Below are 22,935 nucleotides of genomic sequence, written 5' to 3' on the forward strand. Positions count from 1 at the left end.
TTTCAGTTTCTGAATAGGTAGCCAGAAGATTTCTGAGTTCTTTCAACCCTTCATCTACTGTTTCCCCACACCTCACTTACCATTAAACAAAAGGATATTACAGAGACTTTCTGTAAGTAAAGTGGCATTTTCTTCTTTTTATTGAAATAAGATTCACATACATAAAATTTACCATTTTAACAATTTCAAAGTTACAAGTCAGTGATTTTTTAAGAGGTGTATATTCACAAATTTTTATCACCATCACCACTGCCTAATTCTGGAACATTTTCATCACCCCAAAACGAAGCCCATCCCCATGAGCAGTTATTCTCTGTTCCTTCCCCCTGCCCTTCGTAACCATTAATCTACTTTCTCTGTTGGTTTGCCTATTCTGGACACTTCATATAAATGGACTCATATGATAATGTGGCCTTTTGTGCCCGACTTCTTTCACTTACCATAGTGTTTTTAAGGTTCATGTTGTAGTGTGTTTCAAGAACTTCATTCCTTTAAACAGTCAAATAGTATTCCATTGTATGGATATATCACATTTTGTTTAGTCATCAGTTAAACATTTGGGTTGTTTCCACCTTTTGGCTATTACGAATAATGGTGTGATGAACGTGTGTGTACAAGTTTTTATGTAAACATATGTTTTCAGTTCTCTCGCGCATATACCTAGGAGTGGAATTGCTGGGTCCTATGGCAGTTCTGGGGCTAACTTTTTGGAGAACCACCAAACTGTTTTCCACAGCAGCTGGACCATTTTACTTTTCCACCAGCAATGTATGAGGGTTTCAATTTCTCCACCAAAGTGGCATGTTTTTGAGTCAAATACAGCTTTCAGTGCTTGGCTCAGAATCTTAGAACTAATGCTGAATTACACAGATCAGTAGATTTCATTGTAAAGTCCTGTCCAGTGGTTTGCTGACAGAGGCCATGTTTCCTTCTGGAACAAAATGGATGGCAGTTTCCAAAGTACCGTAATGCAAAAAGAGAAAAGAAGGCCAAGGGAGAATCCTTGGCCTTTGTTGTATTTTATGTACGAGGGGCCCACTGTGGTGGGCAGCATGCAGGACGTGGGATTCCAGCACCAGTGCGCCCAGGGTGCTGCCGATCCACCACGCGCTGCCTCCCGCAGCCTCCAAGCAGTATTAATTGTGAGTCTTCGGGGGCTCCACACCAGAGCTATTTTACAGACAAATTTGGCTCCTAAGATTGTTGAAACCCACATGTCTCTAAAGAGTAAGTAAAAATGAATTCAAGGAAATGTAAAACATGCTTTAATATCTCATACCTGACTCTACTGAGGAATGTTAAAAAAGGAATTTCCGTTTTTGGCTTTCAGCTGAAGCACCATTTCTCTGCTCTTTTATTGCTGTATTTTCTTTCCTTCCTTTTTGTTTGCAATTCAAATTAATCTTTTATTTTAATGAAGATACTGAGTGAGACAATGTGGCAATCACAGTAACTCTCATTTCAAATATGAGCACCATATACTCTTTTACAAGAATTTTCTTAGTCTGAAAAAGCCACGACAGTGCCTGGTCATCTTTGTGCTGCTCGTGCTTATCAGCCTTTATGGTTGTCTTTAAATGCTCCCAAACATGAGAAGTCCCAAGAGTGGTCTTCTTCTCCTTTTTCTTTTTTTTTTTTTAATGGTTGAAAGGTATCTCCTGAAAATGGGATTTTTTAATTGTAGCCTGCCACTTTCCCTACCCCAGTAATGGGAATTTACTGAATAGGATGCAATTTCAGCATTTAAATGTGCTGATGTGATGTTTCTTAATCACTTTAATGAGTTTCATGCAACTAGAAATGGAATAGAAATTTCAATGGAAATAGATTTAAATAGAAAAGTCATTTCCTATACTCGTAATTTCCACCTGATCATTTCTTCATTCACCACCTTAGAAAGTGTGCCTCACAGACTTACAGTGATATTATTATGCACGCCAATTTGCGTCATTCACTTAGGCCATTAGAGCTGAAAACAATATAAATACACAATAAGTTTTGTTTCAAATCAAATGCAGCAAGGCAAAGTAAAGCTTCAAATCTACAATTTGTCTTTTTAAAATCTGATATATTTACTAGTTTTGCCTGATTTTTTCTTGAATTGGCAATTTCTTGCCTGAATCGAGATTGGTCTTTCAATTATGTCTTTTCAATCTGGCCTGTTTAAGAATTCTCAGGAGAAGTATCATGAGTCCGTAAGAACTGTAAAAGAACTTTGGAAATCATCTTGGTTCTCATGTTTGAATGATTTTACTGAGAAATAGTAAAAAAGAAAGTTTTACCATTCTTGCATTTTGATGCTGAAACATAAAAGTCCATTTAAACTTGTTTAATTTGTTCTTATTATTTAAATGTAGTTACTGATTCACTATTGAAAGTTTAATTTGTAAGATTAATATACTGCTTTTGAGAATGTAGCAGACATTCTGCAAAAAGTGGTATTTTTAAGTCTTAAATGTGGAGCTTGTGTCTTTTACATTTCGTTTATAAATTGTCAGAAGGGCCTGCTATTCATTTAATTAATACAGTCCAAGTGGATTTACTTAAACTGACATTTAGGAAGAGTTTCAGGCTTGCAGATAGGCAAGTGGTTTGAAGCACATTCCCAACTGATAGCTGTTCTTTCCTTATGTTTTAAAATATGAAGACTTTTAAAGCAAGATGGAGTTGAGGTGTAGACCTTCACCCGCATGTTACCTGGGCCTCCCCTTCACCTATGAAGACCAGCCTGCTTGCTCTCAGGCCTGCGTCTTCGGTGGGACTTCCCACTGCACGCTGTGTAGATTTATATTGAATCACATTTTCTCTTCGGCGATCAGTGCTGACACATATGTGAGACGGTCATATAATATCACCACGATCTGTTTCTTCTGCGATTTATCTTTCCTTTTTTTTTTTTAAACATATACAAGCTGCTGCTGTTTTGGTCATTACTGGTCTAATTAAAGCTGAATGATTAGGAATGTTAAGCAGAAATCTGAAGTTTGGATTTTTGTCTTGCTAAGGAAAACTAATCTGAGCTGCATTCTTTATAAAATTAGGCTGCAAAAGCTCCTCCCAATGAGACACTAAATGTCAGGGCATTTTGTAAACTGTAAATCCATTCAAATACGAGATTTCTTTTTTTTAAACAAATGAATCCTGAGGAAATCTCTTTCTATAGTTAGTCTTAATATTCATTGACAGGTATTTATTGAAATATTTTCTTCCATTACACAATAATGTATAAAAATATTGTATATTATGAATTGCTAATTTTTTACTAATTAAAAACCAACTATTTCCAGTGCCATTATTTACTATTCTAGATGCCAGATTTAATCTCAAAGTTTTGTTGTTTCCCCAAAGTTAAATTGAAAAGGAGATGTCCTGGGGCGCCTGGGTGGCACAGCGGTTGGGCGTCTGCCTTCGGCTCAGGGCGTGATCCTGGCATTATGGGGTCGGGCCCCACATCGGGCTCCTCCGCTATGAGCCTGCTTCTTTCTCTCCCACTCCCCCTGCTTGTGTTCCCTCTCTCGCTGGCTGTCTCTCTCTCTGTCAAATAAATAAATAAAATCTTCAAAAAAAAAAAAAAAAAAGGAGATGTCCTTTGTAGATCAGGAGTTTTGCAAACTCTGTTCTGCTGAGTGCCCTGAAAGTGTCAGCTGGCAGGAATCAAGAGGGGTGGGGTTGAGGTCCTTGTATCGCACCCTTCCCCTAAGACAAAGCTCTGCTAAGATGTGCTATACAAGTACTTTTAACATCTCTGTCATCTTTTTTTCTTCCTTGAATGTAACCTCTTTGAATAGGTGTCTATTCAGTGAAGGGAAGAAGGAAGGGAGGAGGAATGATGTTTGGAAAAGAACAACAAAAGGTTTGCTTTCAGTCCCACGTCTGAAGAGCTGGCTAGCAAGTTCAACAAATATTTGAGTCCACCAAAATCTGGGAAAGCAGAAATATGAACCTAGCTCCATTACCGAAGAGATGAAATGACGAGAATGAATCTGTTTTTGTAGTGACAGACTTGGAAAGTTTTGTACTTAAGTCTCCAAGAAGGAGAGAGCTATACACATCATACATAGGTTTTCAAATGTTTGCTGAATTGAAAAGGAACATTCATGGGGATTCTTCTTTTGCCCCAAATTTCTTTATGCAAAAAAGAAGCCACGACATTCAAGTTGTGGAATGTAAATCTTTTATTAAACGGTTGTCTTTCCACAGTAGTAAAGCTTTGGCACATACAGTATAAAAAATAATCACCAACCATAATTATACCAAATTCCTCTTATCAACTGCATACTAAATGTCTTCAGTACAATTTTTTCCATATAAAAATACTGGGAAAAATTGATAAATAACAGATAAGAGAAAGATATTACTAGAATCATTTGGAAAAGGTGAATACTGTGGATATTTTAAATATCACAGTAACAAGGACATGCCGTTCTTACAACATTGCAGGCCAGTTAAGTGGAAGCAGAAGTGTTTGGGTAACTTTCCTACTCAAAATTTTGAGGATATCATTTCAACGCATTTTTATGTTGGTTGGTGCCTGTGCTTCCCTATCGATCCCAAACCAAATCACAAGTAAGAATCATTTCATTTAAAATACTGAGCAGTATTGAATACTTCGGAGCAGAACAGGCAATGTACTGCCTCCATTTATGAGAAAAGTCTCAAAACACTCCCAGGGTGATGCTTGGAGAAGCTGTGAGTTGAGCTGAAGCTGGAGAAGTTACTCCAGAGCAAAGGGCTTAAGAAAGAAACACTCTAAGATGGGTTCTGCTAACATCACTCCAGTTTGGGTGGACCTTGACAGAGATCCATGCTTGTTCCTCTGGGTTGAAAAGTTTACTCTCGGGAATCTTCTCTGTCAGCCTGTACATCTAAAGGCATGAAGCACTCAATTGGGCAGTTGACATTCTGTTAAAATAGAAAAAGAAAAAAAAAAAGCATTGTTAAAATAGAAGAAAAATTTACAAAAATATCCTATAAAGTATATCGAAAAAAAGTGGGGAGGTTTTTATGACACCTACTTACAGATAGGAGACTATTTCTAGCTTCAAGAACTTAGCAGTATACTGGGTAATAGGACATAGATATTCAAGAGTCTTGATAAATTTGAACCTGAATTATGTTACAGGGTATAGTCTTCTACTCAAGGCATTTAAACGATGTTTTTAACAATAAAGAACACTTGGTTCATTCACAAGAAAGGTACCTACAGAAAGGTACCTAGGTACCTAACCGGGTTTAGGGGAGAAACACTCAAGGTGTGGGTGCACGTACAGTGTTAGTTCTCTGATGGTATCTTTGCGAGTACTGGTTGTAGTGGCCAGTGGAGCCTTCGTGACCGGGTTCAGCCCCTGGTCTGCGGCAGTTGTCACAGCGCCAGCCCTGAGAAAACACAGGCATGAAGTCAAACAGGGTTTACAATCACCTGAGAGCATCACCATTAGTGCTTGCGTTAAAGAAGAATTTCAAGTCTTACCCGTTGGCAATGTATGAGTAGTTAACCACAAAGGAAGCCCTGATGCTGATTTTATGCATTTATAACTTGCAGAATACATTTTGGCTTATTACTCATATCTTCTGATCACCCCTGTCTATTTATGCTTTTCCTGAAATGTCCTCCCTTCTCTTCCCATTCAAACCCCACCCATCTGCTAAGGCTTGTTCCAGTCCCAACTTCGCAAGTACGCTTTCTGTACTCAAAGACACAAAGAAGTTTCCCCAGAATCCTAGAGCTTTTTACAAGGGAGTTGAGATCACAGGGACAAACACCTTCATTTTACAGGAAACTCAGCCCCAAAGACAATCTTGCTTGGAGCGAGTGGGAGAGCCACACAGTGAAGTGCTGGTGGATCTGGAACTGCCACTGAGCTGAGTGACGCCTGGCCATGCTCCTTCTGCTGTCCCTTCCTTCTTACATTGCCACGGCCAGTGTACCTTGTAGACTTTCATCTGGCCAGACTTGGGAGAAGAGATGGGAGCGGGACTGAGCGGGACCACCAAGACTTCTCCCTGAGATTTTTGCTAGAAATGTGAGGAAATGTGTTCTCTTTCACTGTTGCTCCTAAGCCTATAGGGAATAAACACGGAGCTGACAGAGGTCATCGTTCTCACTATCAGCAGGAGCTTCTGGAAAACAAAGCCAATACAAAGGAACAAAGCATATGAGAGAGTGAGAGACTCTGAATGCCACTGTTGGAGCGGTCCTGAAGCTGGGAGATCCTGGACTCTTCAGTTATGTGAGTCTCTTTTTTTTTTTTTTTGCCTTAATCAACCTGAGTGGAGCTTTCCTCTTACAACCAAAAGAACCTTAAAAAATATAGCCACTTTCTTTCTTATACTGTCACTTAAATATTCCAGACATATTTCTCCATTTAAAAGCATATTCTCCATCACACCTAATACAACACAGGTAAATACCTACTTACAGAGTCACTGAATCTTGCTTTCACAGAACAGTGTAACAGTTTCCGCTGCTGTCCTAAGTGTTTCATTTAGCACCTTCTTTAGAACAGAACAGGTGTCACAAATGAGAGGTCTCGTGTGCATAAATACGGAGGAGATGCTGAAGTGAGACCACATTCTACAAATTCACTTTCCAGCACACATTTCTACACCAGTCACTTACCAGAAATGTTCTACCATCGCGGTCTTTATAAGTGTTAATGAGAGACAGAAAGAGCACCTCCATAGCTTCTATCAGAATGGGAAGCCTCTCTCTCCCCACCTAACCACTAGGGATGCAAGGAGATCAGAGTAGTTTCCATGGGCCGCCCCATGTCCTCAGGTGGGGGCAGAGCCAGAGCCCTGAAGACCCTTCCCTGCTGCAGGACTAACCTTCCTAAAAACTACTTTCCATCATGCTCCCTTTCTTCGTGGGTATCTATAATTGGCTAATGCAAAAGGCATCAGCCAGTGAATCTTACCCTGGGGTGGGGAGCATGGTCTCCATGTATCAGAATGTGAGGAGCTGTTGGAGAGGGTATGTTTTCATTGAAAACAAAGGAATGTTATGTTCTCTTGTTTTTGAGTTACATGAGTCATTTATTCTGAAATTTCAAACAATATTAGAAGCATTTTTTTTTTTTATGATCGTGAAGTAGAGCACAGATCAGAAATCATTGAGAACTTCTGGCTTAAATAATGGACTTCCAGGCCCTTCCATAAGTGGCTCCCTACTTCTTCTCATCTGATCTGTTACCACAAGACACCAGGCAGAGGGCTGGCTCACTGGAACCCACATATTCCAGCTCCTTCCCAACCCAGCTGGTATGCTTACTCTGGTCTCTCTGCTTCCTCCTCTTCCCTCAACCTATTTTAAACATCCCAAACTCCAGCCAGTGTATGTTTCGCTTTTCCATGGAACCTCTCTTGCTGATTCCAGCCTACCTTGAAACTATCTGTCAGACCCACTAAGAAACTCACTAAATTACCTTGACTTCCAATGTATGCTAACTTAATGTCTCCAATTCTATCCTTAAGAGCCAGGACCGTTCCTCATTCCCTCTGTCCCATATTCCTTAAACACAGTGCTAGATCTGTAGCAGGAATCTATTACTGGACTGAGAAAGGGTATTTTCTAGGATCCTTTCTCAGATCTTAACAACAATGCCATGGGGACACCCATCCATCAGCACGGGTCTAGAGGCCCAATGCTACCCAGCATTTAACACTTAAGCTGCTGAAGAACAGAGACAGCCTGAGAAGAGTAGGTGTGAGAGGGGCTGCAGCTGCCATGGAAGGGGAGAGCTGGGAAGGGGTGTAGAGCAAAGCTGGCACAGAGCCGCCAACAGGAAATGAGGTATTTCAACTTTCATAAGGGGCATTACCACACCTCGGTGTACAGCACACACACAGGAAGCTGACCTCTCAACCACCGGTGCAGGAGTCTCCCCTTTCTCTTATCACAATTACAGGGAGGCTGGCCTTACCCGCTGGCCTCCAAAGCATGTGCAGGAGCAAATGGCACCAAGATATTCCTTCTGCCACTGTTCTCCCACGTGGTATGTCTTCCCATCATCATAACACGTGGCCTCATCTACGTGGAGACACAAGTCAGAAGCTCATGTAAGACTGAGAAAAATACCGACTTCACTTTTATATATAGGGGTGAGTTCTGGTTCTCTCCAAACTGTGCATCCTCACAGCCAAAATCCCACACATTTATGGGACCCCTTGGTAACAGAGGTACTGCTGTATAGATCTTAGGGAAGCACTTCCAAAAACTAAATCTGATACACTGGAAAAGGTTCATATTTTAAAAGTTGAGACCCATAAAGCTTTCTTGTAATATTTCACTGCAGATTATGGTCAAAATACTCAGGTCGGAAAAATGCTAACGTGTCCTGTAATAATGTTAAATCATGGCTCATTTTTGAAGCTTGTCTCCACTTTCCCAAATCAAAAGATTAACTAACCCACAGTTCACTCCTCAAGGAGACCTAAAGTCTCCAATCATTTCTGTGAATGAGAGTTACAACTCAGTAATAAAAGTGGGAGTGCTTAATAAGACACTAAAAATGATCTGTGGCAACAAACGTACGAGGATCACACTTGAATTCTCCTTTTCCATTTCCAAGACATGTGCAGCTCATCATCTGGCCATTTTCCCCCTGACGATCCCACTTCTCTCCAATCTTGTAGTTCACACCGTTATCATGGCACCATTCTGTGGGGTGGGGAAAATCAGAGGCAAAGAGTTATCAATGTGTTCTGACTCTCAAGACAGTGCTCTGGGACATGTCATGGGATTTTAAAAGCCAGGTACCTGGAAGGAGTGGCAAGAAAAGTTGAGGGTCATGATCTCCATGACAGACCACTTTTTGGTTGGATTTAAAAATATTATCTTTATCATTTAACATTTTCTAGGGTATTTTAAGATGCAATTCATTCTACCATAATCATGTCACAAGAATAGTCGGGGACCTTCATTTGCATTCTCACTATTAAAGTTTAACATTATGGAAACCAAAGTGGGATTTACACAGTCTTTTGGGAATGGATCATAGAGGACAAGTCACTTTTTGGATTTGCAGAGAACCTGGATACAAAGTAGTTCTATTAACCAACAGAGCTCAGCTGGCTTCTACATGCCCTAACCTGTTTCTTGTAAATGGAAAGAATAAAGGAATAAACCTGTGTATTAAAACAAAGTAAAAACCAACAAAATGATAAGTCACTGGTTATTATCCCAACAGATAAAACTGGTTCTGAGGAATATCTTAAAGTCGCAGTTATATGTCTTTAACTGCTATCCATAAAAGAGGACTTTTTAATCTCCAAGGTTTTTACTAAAATAAAACACACTTCAGAAGTTTGTATAACAAGTCAGCCATTCCTTAAACTTTTTTTTTCATTCTAAACTTTAAAAGTTATTTGACAATTATGACATCTAAGCAAAGAATATTTCAGTTGAGCCAGAGAATCACATAAATCACTTTATAGCTCTGTTCCCGCCATTGTGCCTAAGTACTTACCTAGGTGATAAATATACAAACTTAACATAATTCAGTTTCAGAAATGAAAAAGCACCTAACTGATGCCAAATGTTAAAACTTCCAACTCCTAAATGACATAGGACACATCTGTTCCATCTTTCCATTTTCAGATGGTCAAACACAGTAGTCTGCGTTTGAAAAAATTAGTTGTCTCCATATTTTAGTCTGAATTAAACCATTTTACATTTTAGTGTGAAAATCTTTTAAAAATCTGTATGTTGTATTTCCCCAATTATAATTTTGGGATATGTCTGTAGAAGGCTTGTTTATAACCCATAATGGGTAACACCTATAAAAATAAACCAATTGTCAATAATAATCACATCCCCTAAAAACAAAGCATAAATGAAAGTTTTATAAATTCTAATGTTAAATCTCAAAGCATAAGTTATCCCTAGGATCAAATTAACTGAAAATATCATTAAAAATGTTAAGATCTTTTTACAGTTTGAAAATCAAATATTTTTCCATTGAAGTTGATTCTTAATTATCTATAGATGATTATCGCTACTCTCTACATTACTTGGCAAGATTCAAGCTACCTGACGTGTGTATGCATACGTGTGATATGAGAGTGCGTATATATTATGATATGTGTATGTTTGGTTTGTGTTGAAAGAGAGTGTGCGTATAAATGTTCACCTCTGAACTCATTCAACATTAAAGACTAAAAGAGATTTGGGATTCCTTTGTGTCTCTGATACTTACGTTTCATTAGACTTGGCTCCAGAGAGTTTGACTTTATTATCTTAACAGAAAATTTTAAAAAATCATTACCGTCACAAATGCATTTTTAATTAATAGTCGGATTGACACAGAACCCTTGAAATGAAGCAATATTCAACAAGTAAAATTTCCCATCATTCTTTATGATGCAAAATGTTACTTTGAGTCAAGCAGTCTCCCCTCATTTGCTTCATGTTTGGAAGAGCCTGTGTCTGCCAAACATGCTTCCCTGGCACCTTGTGCGAATGCATGGAACTAGAGGAGATGGACAAAGCAAGCTACTCACTAGATGAGTCACATCTGAAATGACCACTGCCAAAGCCTAAGCACTGGCACGAGAGCTTAAAGCCAGATTCAGACAACCGCTCCCACTCCTCTCCAATGGCATAATGGGAAACCGTGTAGGGGTCGAAGCATGAGTCATCTGTAGGTTGGTTTAGGCCTTGGTCGACTACATGAAGAAAAGGAGGAAAAAGAAAAAAAAAATCTTAATGGTGATTTGAACCATAAGAAGAAAACTGAATTATTGTTATGATGAGTTAATCTAAAACAGAAATCCCAGCAGCATTAAGAAACATTCATCTGTTTTACCAATTCATCAGTTGCTCTAACAAACAATGCTTAGCTGTTGCCAGGGGACCCTTGCCACAAGCACCGTAAAAGGAGCCCGTCTTTCATTTTGCCATCATTACTAAAAAAAAAAAAATCATCATTTCTGGTGAAACTAGTCTATAGCACATGGAACATATCTTGAGGCATTTTTAAGCTAGTTAAGAACTCGAATGGGATGCAAAGGCTGGAATGTCTCTCCATCAGAACCTGAGTGACCTTAACCTAGTTATTCTGCATTTCTCTGCCTTACTTCCGTCCTCTATAATATGGGGTAAATCATAATAATATACCTACCTGCTCAGGATCTTGTAAAGATCACGCGGATATCATGAATTCAAAGCATTGGTCCATTGCCAGCACTTAGAAAGTGCTCACCAAGTAAAGAATAATTATTAGCATCCTTTGGTTTTAATGCAAAAGTCTTAGCCATTTTTATATACCATTATAATGCAATATTCACTTTTATTATTGCATTTTTTGCATCATAGCTAGATTTTGTACATTAGTATGACAGTAGTAGGACAGTTTCACTTTATCATTAAAATCAAGTGTTCCAAATAAGAGAAACCAAGTAATGGAGTCTCTTCATGTTGCTTAATATATCGGTCTTTATGTTTTGAGAAAGCTTAAAGTAATCTATGCAACCAAAGTATGCTTCCAATGTTCTCTAAAAATGACATAAACTAATTTCTGTGACTTTGAATCCCACTGTGTATATTTCTTTTTTACAGTACAAAAAATCAAAAGCTCAAAAGCAATAGATATTTGAAGTGTGTAATAGTTTGAAAAGCATTGCCCTGGAAGAAAATAGAGTTTGGGAGAAACTAAGAAGTCTGACATGTCTGAAAGCCCAGAGAACCTGGCTAGAATGCAGAATATTGCTGCTGGAGATACGGGGTCGGAAAGGAAAATGAAAGGAACCTAAAGGGTTACTAGGGCTTACAGGAACCCTCCTAAAAACAGCCACCAGTTAAAATTCCACCTGACTTAAGTTATAGAGATGGAATCTTGAAAAAAAAAATGATGTGGAAAAGTCTTTGTGCTTTTGAAAATTCCTTTCATATGGCGTTCTACTAGTAATACCACAAAAGACAGAAGGCATGCATTACCATGGCTACATACCACAACAAGCACAGTAGGATCCCCCCACCAAATAGCCAACCGCTCAAATTCACCGGTATTTATTCATGTAAAATAGCACAGTCATCTGCAACCCTGCATTCAGTGACCGACCCTAGGAATAAAGCCTGTCACTTGACAGAGACAGAATTTAGCACTCCCTACTGCTGGGGGATGGAGACCCCTCGGTGGGAAGATTGAAGCTTCATGGTGTTGATGATTCCCTATCCTGTGTTCCTTGGTGAACCTTCAGCTGATGCAGGTTGAAAAGCCAGGTGATTCACTACAAGTTTAAAAGGACTTTGCAGGTGCTACAAAGAGGAGTCAGTGATCATTTCACTTCTAGTCTGGCTTTGGGGTTATATAATTAGAGAAAGAAATTGAAATAACATTGGAATAAAATAGCTCTTTGAACAGAAATGGGCTATGTTGGTAGCATTTTACATCAGGAACAAAACCCAGCAGTCACGAATGTTTGCAGATAGGGAATTTGCTTTATAGGTAGTCCGTTTCGGTACTTAAAAATCACGCAAGAGGACAGCAACGTGGTGAGGAGCAGAGGGTCCAGGAAAAGAGATCGGGAGACCTGTGCCCTGTATCAACTCAGACGCTCGCTAGCAGGGAGTCAGAATGTTGGACTAAATCATGCTTGAGGTCCCTTCCAGGTCTATTATCATATCAGTGCCTGAGACTATTTTACAGAGAAAGTAAATACTATGAGGGAAGAATAACTAAATTTAAAGGTGCTCATTTACTTCATGGCATCACTTCCTGAAGTTAAAAGACAAGAGCAGCAAAGGAACTGTCGAGACAAAAAGTGTCTTTGGAGTGGTCCAGAGGGGAAGCTGCACCTGAGTAACCAGACATTCACATACCAGAGTTGCCCACGGTAACAACCTCCTCCCGAACCTTGTGCCTCTTCTGGTCTTTCAGGGCCTCCACTATGATGTTGTAGGTGGCCCCTCTGGTGAGGCCTGTCAGCGTGGCACTAGCAGAAGTTCCAGGAACTCGGAACTGCAATCATCAGCACATCCAAAGTGAGGGAGAAAGCATTATGGTGAGGAATTGACCTGACTTCCCCTATTCTCTTATCAGTAACCTGCACTATGTAAATAAAGCAAAGGGAGACAAAGAAGGAGGGTGTAAAAGTCCCAAACCAGCCGTGGAGAGAAACGGAACTTGGGTGAGGGGCCATCTTTTCAATCTTCCAAATTTTCTTGCCAAGAATCTACCCTATGTGCTCCACAGTTACCAGGAGCCCTCAGTAATTCAACAGCCTCCTGTTCAACCTGCTGGGATTGCAGGTCTGTGCAAGCCCCCCCAGAATCCCCCGGCCATGTCCTTCTCACATGGTTTAAAAGGCATTGCCCTGGAATGGACACTGCGCTGTGTGGGAGATAGACTTATCCTCTGCAAGGTGGCATGTGACCCTGACATGGGGTCCCTAACGCATCTGGGGAAATCCTCAAACTCACGTTTCTAAGCTCATAAATCTTTCACAGTGTAGTCAGGTTTTGTTTTTTTTTTTCTTTTTTTGGTTAAATTCTGCCACTTTCTAAAAATAAGAACCCACTAAAAACTGGTACCAGCAAGACGAATTAAAGAATAAAAGTTTTAGAGACTCAGTCACTTATAAGAGCCGATGTGCACAACTTCACGTAAGTTCTTTTTCCTTGGACGTACTGTAGACAATGGGATTCTTCAAGGGCAGACTATAACGATGGCATTTCATTCTTATTTATTTTTTATTTATTTATTTTTAAAGATTTTATTTTTAAGCCATCTCTATACCCAACGTGAAGCTCAAACTCACAACCCTGAGATCAAGAGCCACATGCCCTTCCAACTGAGCCAGCCAGGCATCCCAAGGATGGCATTTTAGCCCTTCCTGCACAAATGTTAAGTTCAAGCAGAATATTTATCTCTCTTTTCTCAGATCATTTCTTTGTCTATATTACTAAGGAGCCTCAAATGCGTGAGAATAATACAAATGATTTTATTCTCTCTACTAAAGAAAAGCTGATGCTACTCTCTGGTAACAACCCCCAAAGTACCGCCATATTGAGATTTAAAAAAGAAAAACCAGGGCTTAAGCGTGCTACCTTTCTAAGAGGCCCTAGAATCTTTATGTGAGAGCTCTGGTCACTTCAGTTACCTAGCTCACTTATTTCTAGGCTGCCCAGAAGTAAGGGGAAAATCAATTACCTGTAAAGGTTCTTCATCAATGCCAACTGGATGACATGAAATGATATACTCAGAGCTTTCTTGGAATGGGGTCCAAGAGATGGTTGTCTGAGAGAGAGCTTCTTGTCCTGTAGAGGCATTTGGATTGAGTCCCATGACGTGAGGGTAGAGGTGATGGTCAACGTCTCCCCTGGGGACGTGACCAACTTGGATCTCCTCATTTACATTCGGCGGATATGGTCTTGGCCTATGCCTTACAGGGGTAGCCGTTGTGGGCGGTGTGGTGCGCCTAAAACCATGCTCCTCAAAGATCATTTGTTGCCCAACACTGGGCTGCTGACCAGAAGTGCCAGGAAGCTGAATACCGTTTCCAGTGTCATACCCAGGGTTGGTGATGAAAGGGGTCTTTTGAACTGTGGAGGGAACATCCAAGATCTCTGGTCCGTGAAGATTTGGGTGTGGAAGGGTTACCAGTTGGGGAAGCTCATCTAGCCAAGAGAGGTTAGAGCCAAAAAAGCAAAGCGTGTTAAGCTCCCAAAAGTAGCAGCAGTAGTCATTACCAATCCAGGCAACAATGACTGTTTATCAATCTGATCAAAGCCCCTAGAACATTAGCAGTTCTTAGATCACAAGACACTTTTTCCAAAAAAGAAATCTTTAAGATTTTTCTCAAAGGTTTCTTTATAGTTTAGAATGAAAAAAGCATTAGTATGAATTTATCATACACACAAAGCTTTGAACCGCTAAGCCCCATAGAAGCTATTTCTGCTCAAATTAAGCCTAATGGAACTGAAATGTGTAGGCTTTTTTCTTCTTTTCTTCATTTGAGAATCATGTTATAAGGACTAGCATCCAGACTAATTGCTTCAGCATCTGAAGTAGGAGAATTCCAGTTTTTCATGAATTGAAATGGTAAAGATAGATAAAAATACATACATGTTTATTTATAAAATTCTATTAGTGTAAATATAGAATTTTCTTCAAATTAAACTGAAATTAAATGAAAAAGTAAGATTATTTAGTTCAAGTTTCAGAAACCAAATAATAAATAAAGATAATGGGATTACTTTCCTTACTTTTTTTTTTTTTTTTAACATTAATGGAAGGTATAGAAGAATAGCATCATAGCAACCTGGTTTCTACATTTTAATATCTGGCTTAGATTTTTTAAAGGTGAATAAAAGGCTTTATATTGATTGGCTAAAAAAAATAAATAAAACGGAAGGCTACAGATTACATTAGGTTATTTGTGTTATCAAAGAGCACAACATATATATGCTAAGCTGTTTAAGAAAAAATTTCCATGAGAAAGGTATCAAAACCTGGAGAACCTTTTCACTGCAAAACTGATCACTTCTGATTAGTTTTGTCTTGATTATCTTCCTATTACCCAGAAGGCGCCCTTTACCTGTCTTTTTCCTTCCAATCAGAGGCTCACTCTTCTGGTTGTTCTTGAGGGCAATGACCTGGATGGTGTACTCGGTGCCTGGTTCCAGACCTGATGGAAGGACAGATCATCACGTTATGTCTGTGGGCTCAGCTAGTCGAATGGGAGTTGATCTTACCAGGAGATGCTATTGGGAAGCAAGCGTCCTCTCTCTAGCTGGCCTGTGGCCTCCTGAAAGTCAAAATCGGCTTTACTTTTTTCCCACAAAACCCAAATACTCCACATATGATGGCCACTTGGTAAATTAATAACTTTCCTACCAAATCTGACACCTGAGAAAGCACTTTTATGCTAACATTTTGTGGGTATTCTTTTAACGTGTGGTCTTATTTGCACTTTGAATTCAAGAAAATCCATCAGCATCGTACACCGCCAGTGGGATATACATTTGGGAGAGATCACTGCAGATTGTATACAGGAATCTACTTAGGGCCTAATAACCAGATGGTCCTCAGCGGCAGGATCAATGAAAAGTTAGACTATAGCTAAGTACTCTATAGGAGAGAGTGGCCAATCTTCGTGTGGTTCCTGTAGGAAGTATCCAATTCAACTCCTTCCATAAGTGATTCTATTTTCCTGCCCCCGAAATTTCTAAAAAAGCACTGTCTCTTTCTGGTGTCTCTGTGTTCCATAGGATTTTCAAGTCCAGATGATATACTGTACAGAGTTGAAAAATTTAATCTCCTGGACAAAAATAATACCAGAGGCTTATGATCTTTCCCACTGAAATGGACAACGCTTATTCCCCATTCCACGCATGCTCTCCAGCATGGGTGGTGGGGAATCACTTTGCCTCAAGACCCACTCTGTGAACCTGGGTAATGACGGCGGTGGCATGTGGCACTCTGGCAAGGCCTGTAAGATCATTAAATCGTTAGAGAGCTAGTGGAAGGACAGGATCACAATTAGCTAGTTAGTTTTGAAGAATGGCTTTTTCTAGGACAGGACTTATAAGTATCTGGCAAACATACAGCCAATGAAAAGATTCTATTTATGCCATCATGACAGTATTAGAATTACTGTATTTTCATGAATTCATGTCTTTGGAGATGTACTGAGCTCTACAGCTCCTCAATAGAAGATGCTTTTTGAAGTTGTCAGAAATGGGGCTTCTTGTTCTCATGATACAGCATCAAAGACACAGTTGGAATCTGCTAGGCACTTTGTGTGTCCTAGGGAGTCTGGAGGAAGATGACAACGGGGAGGCAGCCATACCGGTGATAGTAGCCTCTGTGACACCAGGGCGGGGACGAGGGACCACTTCTCTGGGAGGGGACCCAGGCTTCTCATACTTGATGATGTAACCAGTAATCTTGGCACGGGGCGGCTGCCATGATACCAGCAAGGAGTTGGGTGTGGTGGCCAGGAAACGCAGGTTCGATGGTGCATCAATGGCTAAAAGAAAACAAGATTAAGTCTCTAAAAAGTGAATAACCAGGGAAATTACTCCCAAACTTTTTTCCCACCCTTAGAAACAGACTCAAGAGAATCTGAGAGCTCTGATGACTATAAAAATGATTCTCTGTCAGCCTCATTTTTGTTTCTTACGTTCACATGACCAATCACATATAAGTCGGTGGCATTTCTTCTGTAAAAAAGTAGTTACCAGTGGAGGCATCAATGACCACGGGGGAGCTCCGGGCATTGTCATTCAGGGTGTACAAGTAGATCTTGTAGTCCGTGCCGGGCTGTAAACCTGCGATTTGTGAAGAGATGCTTTTTATCTGATTTTAATTTATTAGGAACATTTTCAAACTCATCTGTAATTTTCATGGTTCCTCTACCATCCCGTACGTACACAGACCACAGAAGTGGTCCACATTTGGGCAATAAATTAGAGCCTGGCATGAGTGTTAACTGTTAATGAGAAACATTATCTCAAAAGAAAATCACTGATGCATACAAAGATACTGGCTAAAGTAAATTTTAAAATTAAAAAATGCTATGTTAAAAGTAGCTGTCTTGGAGAGGGGGCCCAGGTGGTGCAGCCAGTTGAACGTCCGACTCTTGGTTTTGGCTTGGGTCATGATCTCAGGTCATGAGATCGAGCCCCACTGTGGGGCTGCACGCTTAGTGTGGAGTCTGCTTGGGATTCTCTCTCTCCTGCTGCCCCTCCCCCCTTCTCCTTCTCTCTTTCTCTCTAAAATAAATAAATAAATCTTAAAAAAAAAAAAAAAAGAAGAAGTAGACATCTTAGAGAATGAGGGGCAAACACCTGAGTGTGTTTCCCCTTTATTGTAATCAGTCACTGGTAACTGGAATCAGAATTTTAAATCTCAAAAGACCTAAATTGATCCAGATAGCAAACATTCTCTGACTCCAACTTGGATCTTTATTTAATTTTAAAATTTAATTGTTTTATAATCTAAGTTAATGTTAAGAACTATATGCCACTATTGAGTTTCTTTTGGTTTTAAGCATTATGTTACATTTTTTTTTGTAAGAAAGGGTACATTGATGAAAGATTAAATTTAATAAATGGAACTTACGCCATTTCTCTGGTAAACATTAGACGAAATCAGGCATTCACAGAATGCAACTATTTCAAATTATAGTATGAAAGTAGGTTTTTAAAAATTATAGCTGGATTATTGTACAACATTGACAACAAATTTAATCGGTGGTAGAGTAACTGGTAGTGGTAGAGTAACTGGTAGTGGTAACTGGTAGAGTAACTGATAAGCTAGTGTATGTTGTGAATAGCACCCAACAATCACAGTCAGTACAGTGAGTTCCCGGACCTGTGATGGTGTAGCTTCGGACATCTGGCTTGATGGTTCTCTGAATTGGAGTTTGGCCGTTTGCTGGGATGGCATCAACTTGGAAGCCAGTGATTGTCTCAGTCTTGGTTCTCCAGCTAATGGTGATGGTGGTCTCGGTAGCATCTGTCACACGGGCCCTTCTTGGAGGGCTGACATCTACACAAACCACAACTAGAGATTAGTGCCTGGCTGACTCATTTCCGTAAGGTTTTGATATTTTAAAATGTTTTTTTATTAGACACCAAATATATCCATTTCTACATATAACTAATAATGTATAGATTTTCTCCTGTGGCATCCAGAAAGAAAGGTTGACAGTAATTAAAAAATATGAAAAGACTCACCTCACATACCTTTTTTTTTTTTAACCAAAAACCTTTACAGATACTACCAGTGGTTCCCAAGTCTGCCTTTATAGTATCTGCAAATACCCCAATAAGTGTGAAAATTATTAATTTATTTTAACATAAAGTAAGTGTAGTAGGAGTTACAATGATATGGCCAGCCACCAATAATATATATATGCATTGTTAGTACTTTGAACTTTTTTATAGGGCTTCATTTTTTCCCCTCTCAACGTATCAAAGGCATCCCTATTTTATAGATGAGGAAACTTAAATATCCCATGTGATTTCTGAAAGAGCATACATAAATCATTGATGTGGCACAGAACCAGAATCTGGGCCCAATTTCGTCCAGTGCTGACTGTACTGTTAAAGTACAGTAGAAGCAGGGTGTCCTCCCCAAACATGATGAAAACAAGTTCCAACAAGTAGAGCATAAACTAGGTGTCAGTCCCAGTTCATAACACTAACATGGTAACACTTTGGAGTGATTCCACTGATGTGCCTGTATACCGCTTTCTGGGGGGCATAAAAGGTGACAATAGTAAGTCAACAAGAGAAGGGCAAGCAAATCAGTTTCCAAGCTGGGAATCCTTCTATTAACTTGGTGATCTAGAAGATCATTTACCATTTATGGAGAATGTTGGTTTATACGAAAAACCTGGATTACTCACTCTCCAGAGTAGTGACGACTCCCTGAGCCGGTCTGCTTGTCAGAGTGTCCTTAAGGGCATAGACACTCACTTCGTATTTGGTGGACACCTAGAAAGAAAGACACAGTAGACTTCAGCAACGTGATCTTCTAAAGCACAGGTGTTTTCACTACAGCATTAGAAGGACACAATGGTTATAAAAGAAAAAATAACGTAGCAAAACCCACAGCATTATAAATTCCTAGATGAATTTCATTCCTACCTACAGATGATCAAAAACACATGTACATTTTATGAATTTAAAAATGTGCTTAGGGGTTAACACCAAGGAAGCTATAACTTACATACTTACGCTGAGCTGATCCAAAATGGGGAAAGTGGGTATTAGCCTGTTTTTCTCCTTTATGATCTGACAGGTGCCAATCATGAATTTGTCTGATCATGGAGAGGCAGAGAGAATGCTCTATTCTATCTCTGAACTCTCCTTCTGTCATTTCTCCTGAAATTGGCCTTATGTTAAGAAGTACATCAATTTCCTAGATTCCTGGCTAGTTTTCCACATGCGTGTCTAAAGGATTAAAAATGTTTCAGTGAAGGGAGGGTCAGGTAGGTTGGTACAAACTGGAGAATATTCCTTGTCAAGGTAACAGAGCTCAGATAATGCATAACCAAAGTGGATTTATACATTCAGCCTATGGACATATAAATTGCCCCCCCACACACACATACACACATAAAACCTTTTTATAATAAACAAAATGCATATATATTTAAAGAGTTGTGCAAAATCCAACACTATTTATAAAAGTCCATTCCAGACAGTCATCTGGAAGAGTTTAAGTCAATATAGAGAATTCTATTTGACACAAAATAACAATAAATTATTTGGTGGCAGAGGCGAAGAACACAATTAGATTTATTACAATATTTTATTTCCACAACCTGAAACTGTGAAAGAGATGACTACAGTTGATCCTTGAACAATGGGGGTTGGGGTGCCAACCCCCTGCACAGCTGAAAGTCTGCTTATAACTTTTGAATCCCCAAAAGCTTAGCTAGTAAAAGTTGTACTGTTGACCACAAACCTTGCTGATAAATAGTTGATTACCACAAACTTCGTATGTTATTTGTATTGTATACTGTATTCTTACAATAAAGTAAGCTAGAGAAAGGAAAACGTTATTGATAAAATCTAAAAAAGAGAAAATGCATTTATAGTCCTGTACTATAGAAAAAAATCAGCATCTAGAAGTGGACCCACACAGTTCAAAACCACGTTGTTCAAAGGCCAACTGTACTTTGTTCCAGTGAAAAAGGGCACTTCTTACCATGAGTCCTGACACAACCACAGATGAGCTGTCAGGAGCAAGGTTGATTTCTTTCATTGGTCCAGTCTTCTCCTTGGGGGTCACCCGCACTCGATATCCTGTGAGCTGAACATTGGGTGCCGTCCACTGGGCGGTCAGGCTTGTTGGAGTAACCTGAGTGAACTTCAGGTCAGCTGGTGCAGGAATGGCTGTCGGGATGGTCATTGGTTAGAGGTTATCTTATAGGAACTGGGGAAGAGGGAAAATAAAGTGAATTCCAAGAAGTAGAATAGATTGTGCTTGTTGGGTTAGGTGGGTTGCCTGGTCAAGCAAAGATTCAGTATGAGAAAGTACAAGAAAGGATACAAAATAAAGAAAATGTTTGCTGAAAAAATGTGTTTTATATCCACCAATTCTCAGAATCACTGGAGGCACTTGGGTAAATGCCAGAAGTCTAAGAGACTTGAGGTTTTAGAAGTCTTTTTTTTTTTTTTGCTTTCCCTTAAAAAATAAAAACAAAAACAAAACATCAGGATGGTTTATTGGCCATTAGGATTGATTTTCCATTTGTATGGAAAGATGAGCAATAGCCCTTTTCCTAGATAAATGATCTCTGTATGGAAAAACATTTCACAGAGTAGTCCATCCCCCAAAAGATAGAATTATGTTTTTATCCTCTTTATTTGAACCCCACAGCAGCTAGTGCTGCTAAATTTGAAGTATTCTCTGTGGTGCAGCATAAGAAGAAAATTGGCTCACAACAGAAGCAGAAAAGAGAAGCAAAGAGCAATAACACAGATAGTCACCCCCAGGCTTGATGCTGTCACAAGGACACAAATTTAGCATTCCACTCTGCTTCAGAAACAAAGCGCAGGCGGATAAAGTATTGTGGAAAGCATTTGCCCTAAACCGTTTCCTATGTGTCTGATTCTCAATCCTTTAAGCAAATCACACACCCAGCACCTGATATCTAACCAGAGAAGGAAGGTCTTACCTACGCGTTCTCAGAATCACGCTGCCAGGAAATGGCCCAGTTTGGATTCCTTTTTTAGAGTAAGTTCTAGGATGCCAAACTTCTTTCCTTCATGCACAGTGAGTGTAACCACAGGGAGTCAGGGTTTCAGGAATAATCCACAATTTTAGTATCATCTTCAAATGTCTCACTTTATGGCCTTATTTACAAGCCAAGCCACTCTAAAACCTCCCTTTATTAGACTGTATCTGAATATCACCTAAACTTTATTGTTTATGACGATTCCTTTCTAAAGAGGGTCTTTCCTAATAGAGAGGCTGCTTTTTTTTTTTTTTAACCCCCTTACAGGGACTCAATAGCCCGATAAAGTGTAACTCATTCAGCAGGGCGTAAAGCCGCCGCGCCCGTGAGCACCCTGTGGTGCAGTTAACGATATACCTGTGGACTGGGTTCCAATCAGGGGCTGGCTCTCCATATCATCGTGCAAGGCAACCACACTGACTGTGTACTCAGAACCCGGCCTGAGGCCTTGCAGCTCTGCGGTGTCTTCTTCACCATCAGGTGCGGGGAATAGCTCATGGATTCCATCCTCAGGGCTCGAGTAGGTCACCCTGTACCTGGAAACTTGCCCCTGTGGGCTTTCCCAAGCAATTTTGATGGAATCGACATCCACATCAGTGAATGCCAGTCCTTTAGGGCGATCAATGTCTGTTAGGCAAATTAATGGTAAGAGGTTATGTGAAAAGCAAGTTGTGAAATAAGCATTTTTATAACGTGCAAAGCAGTCCTGCAGATACCATTTTCTCTGATGAATTCAATTCCAATTAACCCACTATCAAATGGAAAATTACTTGACACTTGATTAAGTTTTTTTTTGGTTTAGAAAAGATTTAATGTTACATCACTTATTAAGACGTAGGTCTATGTGAGACACATAGACACCTTGCAAAATGTCCCCACAATGAGGATTTATTTATATTAATTTTACAATATTCTACCAAGATTCGTTTTTGCAGTGTGATGTTAGTCTCATAGACCTGGATTTTCTATACCTTGGAAATGGTAAGGTTGATTTTCAATGTCAGATTCAGATTATTATAATCTTTCTTTAACTCTTCTCTTCCCTCTCTACCATTTACATTAAAATGCTGCTCCAGACAGTTTTCCAAATGCTCCAAACGTAATGGCTTCATGAAGCACGCTGCAATCAACTTTACCATCCAGTCGTAGAAAAGAAGGTCCAGGCAAAATATTTTGTAGGTTTGCTATAGGCAAATAAGGTTTTGCTGAGGCCATTTGAGCAAAAGAAATTCAAAGCAC

General features: G+C 39.6%; 1 protein-coding gene across 12 annotated transcripts in view; it reads right to left on the reverse strand.

Moving 5' to 3' along the window:
• Window positions 1-4,157: 4,157 nt before the first annotated feature.
• The window catches only part of FN1 (fibronectin 1), a 64,347-nt gene continuing 45,569 nt past the window's right edge, over window positions 4,158-22,935 (reverse strand). For 2 of the 12 annotated variants that reach the window (XM_045806672.2, XM_045806676.2), the window contains 14 exons: window positions 22,054-22,323; window positions 20,664-20,851; window positions 19,357-19,444; window positions 18,318-18,494; window positions 17,183-17,272; window positions 16,792-16,971; window positions 15,538-15,627; window positions 14,151-14,542; window positions 12,821-12,959; window positions 10,501-10,665; window positions 8,534-8,659; window positions 7,923-8,029; window positions 5,269-5,376; window positions 4,158-4,902 (listed from right to left, as the gene is read on the reverse strand). In XM_045806672.2, the coding sequence (XP_045662628.1) occupies window positions 4,831-4,902; window positions 5,269-5,376; window positions 7,923-8,029; window positions 8,534-8,659; window positions 10,501-10,665; window positions 12,821-12,959; window positions 14,151-14,542; window positions 15,538-15,627; window positions 16,792-16,971; window positions 17,183-17,272; window positions 18,318-18,494; window positions 19,357-19,444; window positions 20,664-20,851; window positions 22,054-22,323 (2,192 nt within the window). In that variant the 3' untranslated portion in view covers window positions 4,158-4,830. Of the gene's footprint in view, window positions 4,903-5,268; window positions 5,377-7,922; window positions 8,030-8,533; window positions 8,660-10,500; window positions 10,666-12,820; window positions 12,960-14,150; window positions 14,618-15,537; window positions 15,628-16,791; window positions 16,972-17,182; window positions 17,273-18,317; window positions 18,495-19,356; window positions 19,445-20,663; window positions 20,852-22,053; window positions 22,324-22,935 lie in introns of all 12 variants that reach the window. The other 10 variants (XM_045806681.2, XM_045806677.2, XM_045806674.2 and 7 more) reach the window with 5 other exon arrangements.

Source organism: Ursus americanus, chromosome 1, assembly GCF_024610735.1.
Source record: "Ursus americanus isolate L20-20 chromosome 1, mUrsAme1.1.p, whole genome shotgun sequence".
Taxonomy (NCBI): Eukaryota; Metazoa; Chordata; class Mammalia; order Carnivora; family Ursidae; genus Ursus; species Ursus americanus.